The sequence below is a fragment of the Wasmannia auropunctata genome, unplaced genomic scaffold, assembly GCF_000956235.1.
Source record: "Wasmannia auropunctata unplaced genomic scaffold, wasmannia.A_1.0 LD335989.1, whole genome shotgun sequence".
Taxonomy (NCBI): domain Eukaryota; kingdom Metazoa; phylum Arthropoda; class Insecta; order Hymenoptera; family Formicidae; genus Wasmannia; species Wasmannia auropunctata.
In genome coordinates, this window is record NW_012026901.1 from 32,820 (window position 1) to 36,253 (window position 3,434).

The 3,434-nt window shown below is 32.3% G+C and overlaps 1 protein-coding gene across 1 annotated transcript; it reads right to left on the reverse strand.

Annotated features, from left to right (window-relative positions):
- Window positions 1-37: 37 nt before the first annotated feature.
- On the reverse strand, window positions 38-1,942 carry LOC105454035 (odorant receptor 13a-like). The gene is made up of 4 exons (XM_011696365.1): window positions 1,586-1,942; window positions 831-1,179; window positions 318-548; window positions 38-202 (listed from the first exon to the last, which is right to left on the reverse strand). Exons 1-4 carry the CDS (start codon window positions 1,885-1,887, stop codon window positions 38-40), a joined length of 1,047 nt encoding a protein of 348 aa, XP_011694667.1. The 5' UTR covers window positions 1,888-1,942.
- Between the last annotated feature and the right edge of the window lie 1,492 nt (window positions 1,943-3,434).

The following is a 3,434-nucleotide window of genomic DNA, read 5'->3' on the forward strand; positions in this document are numbered from 1 at the left end:
TCTGTTGAATAATGGATCTTGTTGCTTTTAAAAGCAATTACGTAATATTCTGCTTATTAATTGTGAACAGTATATACCAATGTCTAACCTTAGCGATTAAATATTCTCCCGCGAAACAAAATACGAACGCCTCCATATTTATGACAACGTAAAATAAGACGTTCTTGGTTATACTTTTCAAAGCATCGGGTTGACCGACAGACTAGAATATTAAGAAATGTTCTAAGGGCAATGGAAAAGTGATGAATAATTAAAGGTACGAATTTGTGCTTTTCTATTATGCAAATTCAACGAGATTTCACGCGAAAATTACTTACCGCGACAATTGTAAAACCCAAGCAGCAGATAATCAGAGTATCCGTCACGAACATCACTAAAGCGATATACGAATACAAATCTTCGATGTGCTCTGAAAAGACGATAATTTTCTGATGCTTCTGGATTATTTCTTTTACCATAAAATGATCCGAACTGCACTTTCCTCTCTCCGGAAAAATTTCCATTAAACTCTCACGAAGAATATCGATTTGGCCGCCTATATGCAATATCTAAAATATATATTCCTTTTAACTGCCTGTCCTTAATGCAGGTAAAAAGACATTTTAAAGCCTAAATTAAATTTATGCTGTTCAAAGCCTTTTTAAAATCCGAGAAGCAGTTGTATAAGCTAAAATTATCAATAAATTATTTTTGATAATGTAGACAACATAAAGTACACGTACATTTCGTCAATCAATTGATATTAATTGATCAATTAATATAATATCAAGACATTAATTTTCATAAATACAAGTAATAAATAATAATATTTTTTGCAAAGCAAGACTCACCAGATTTATAAGTAGAGCATTTAATAAACAGTTTGCGTCAGCACACAACAGCAAATTAACAAATTGTGCAATTATGACCGATTCATATACGAATCTTTGATTAGCATCAAATGGCAGATCCATCTCTAGAATAAGCAATGGTGCAGAAATGTTGGAAGCTTTGCCGTCATCCGCCTGTTTTATGAAAATCTTGCTGCTAAAAAAAATTACAGCTGTCGAATAAAGAATCACCGTCATGTTAGCGAAGCGCTGCGATAGTTTAGCATTGCACGTCGCAAACGTACTGAATTTCGTGCTGGACCACTTTTCCCGGTCGATCGCTATCATTGTTAGTATCCTGTTGAACGTTCTACGAACGGTTTTCATTAGTCATAATAGTGATAACGGCCGCAACAAAGTGTTATGCGAACCATCAATGAAAAATTTATCATTTGTGCAATGACTTTATACAGACTATGATTTTAACGCGTGTCCTTATTTCCTCTTTACGTACAATAATTATTATAGCAATTGGTCTTTAATTTAGCTTTGTTAACTTTTAACTTTGTTACACTGTTCACATTTGCAATTCACATTACCAAATAATTTCTTTTACCGACCAAAGCGATAATTGTTGACTCGAGATGTAATACTAAATTAGTGTAACTTAATGTAACTGAATATAATGTAATTCCACATGTAATTAAATTAAATATTATCTAAAAGAAATTTTTCACTGATAGTATGATTATGTGCTTCACCGCTGTTTATCTCACCGCTGTTTACACCAAAAAATTACAAGCTTAATTAAAAATATCGTGTACGTCAATGTTGAACCCAAAATGTGCATCATCTCGGAAAACTCAATCAATTGGAAATTCATTACGACATATCGATATTGAAAAACTTGCTCGATCATGATCGAGACAGTCCAAAAGAGTCTACATAACAAAACGCACGATGTGTTCGGCCAGATGCCAAAAATTCGCAAACAAATTTCTGTCACTTGACTAACAGTATTCTTTACTTTCATATTTTCATAGTTATTATTTTTCCTGTTATTTTGCACCTTTAACATATCGATTACAATAAGAGAAAGTTAAACTGTGTAACGAAAAACACCGGATCGATTGTACGATGTGCACAATTTAATATATCTGCGCAAACTGAGAGCTTGGAAGAGAGTGCGAGTGGAGAACACCCTCCCACGAGCTACGGCTTATTAAATATTTTGATGATAACGTGTACAGACCACATGCACTATTGTCGATAAAAAAAAGTTTCCGGGTGTCCGACCTCTCGAATTCTTGGACGAAACAATGGTGTAGCGCGCAGTGAGTTGTTTTCTTTAAAAATTCAGACAATAATAGATAGCCACATATGACGTAGCGCAGAACGTTAAACCATGGTAGGTGACCATAAAAAAAGTTTCGTGTTTCCGTGAATAGGGGAGAATATTTTTAGGAAGAGGGAAGGTGAAAGAGGCGAAAGTTTTTCTTACCGAGATTTTATTTCTTCAATATCGAAGAATATTCTTCCTCGTGCATTACTGTAAGTGCGGCTAGTGTGCACGCGTTCACAACTTATTCTCCTGAAATATGTAAATCGCGCGATTTTGGATGAAACTCTGGTGCACGATAGATACAGGTTGCACGCAATAATCGTGAAAAAGTAAGCCAGAAACGGGAGAAACGAAGTGCTGAGTGAAGTTTTATATTCCAATAGCAACAGCGTTTCTCGCAAACAACAAGCAATATAATATAAGATCTAGAGAACATCGTAAAATGCAAAGAACTTATGTTAATCTTTCAGAAAATACTGTTTCATAGACATTATTATATCGTTTAAACATCACGAATGTATAAAATAATATCTGATTAACGAGATCTGATTATGCGAGAAGAGAATTTGTTATGTAATTATAGGGAGAGATGGGGATCCTTCGTACACTTTTGGAAGTTTTGCTTCCCAAACTGTTAAATGCTTTTATACTACTTAAGTTTGTATTAATAAATAGATATCCAGCTATAATAAAAACATGCAATTAAAATAAAAAATTAATATATAACTAAACGCAGATAATTTTTACAAAACTTGAAAGTCGTACGAATCTACCCCTCAAGCGGGGTAGTTTCGCACATGTAATAGGGCACTTATGTACATATGGGATAGTTTCGGATATAAACGTAAAACATTAAAATTATTATGCTAAATATTTATTGACAATTAAAATTTAAATGAAAACATCTTGTCAGTAACTAATTAAACATATTTTATAAATTTCTGCATAAAATAAACTTAACTTATAAAATAAACTTTTTTAAATCAGTATTTAAATTAATGTTGAGTTCAAAATTCAAACGTTTTAAACAGAATAATTTAAATTAAGTAATAAAATAATATATACATATACGAAAGATGCCCTCATGCTTGTGTACGAATCTACTCCAAATTCAAAAGAAAATAATTATGCTATTTTTTTATAGAATTCACTAACAATACGATAAAATTAATGATTAAAGTATAATTTTAAGACATTTTACTTACTAGAAAAATATTGTTCTTGTTTATAACCTTAATCAAAGATATCTTAAATTACTTGTCAAAAGATCGGAAGAGCACACG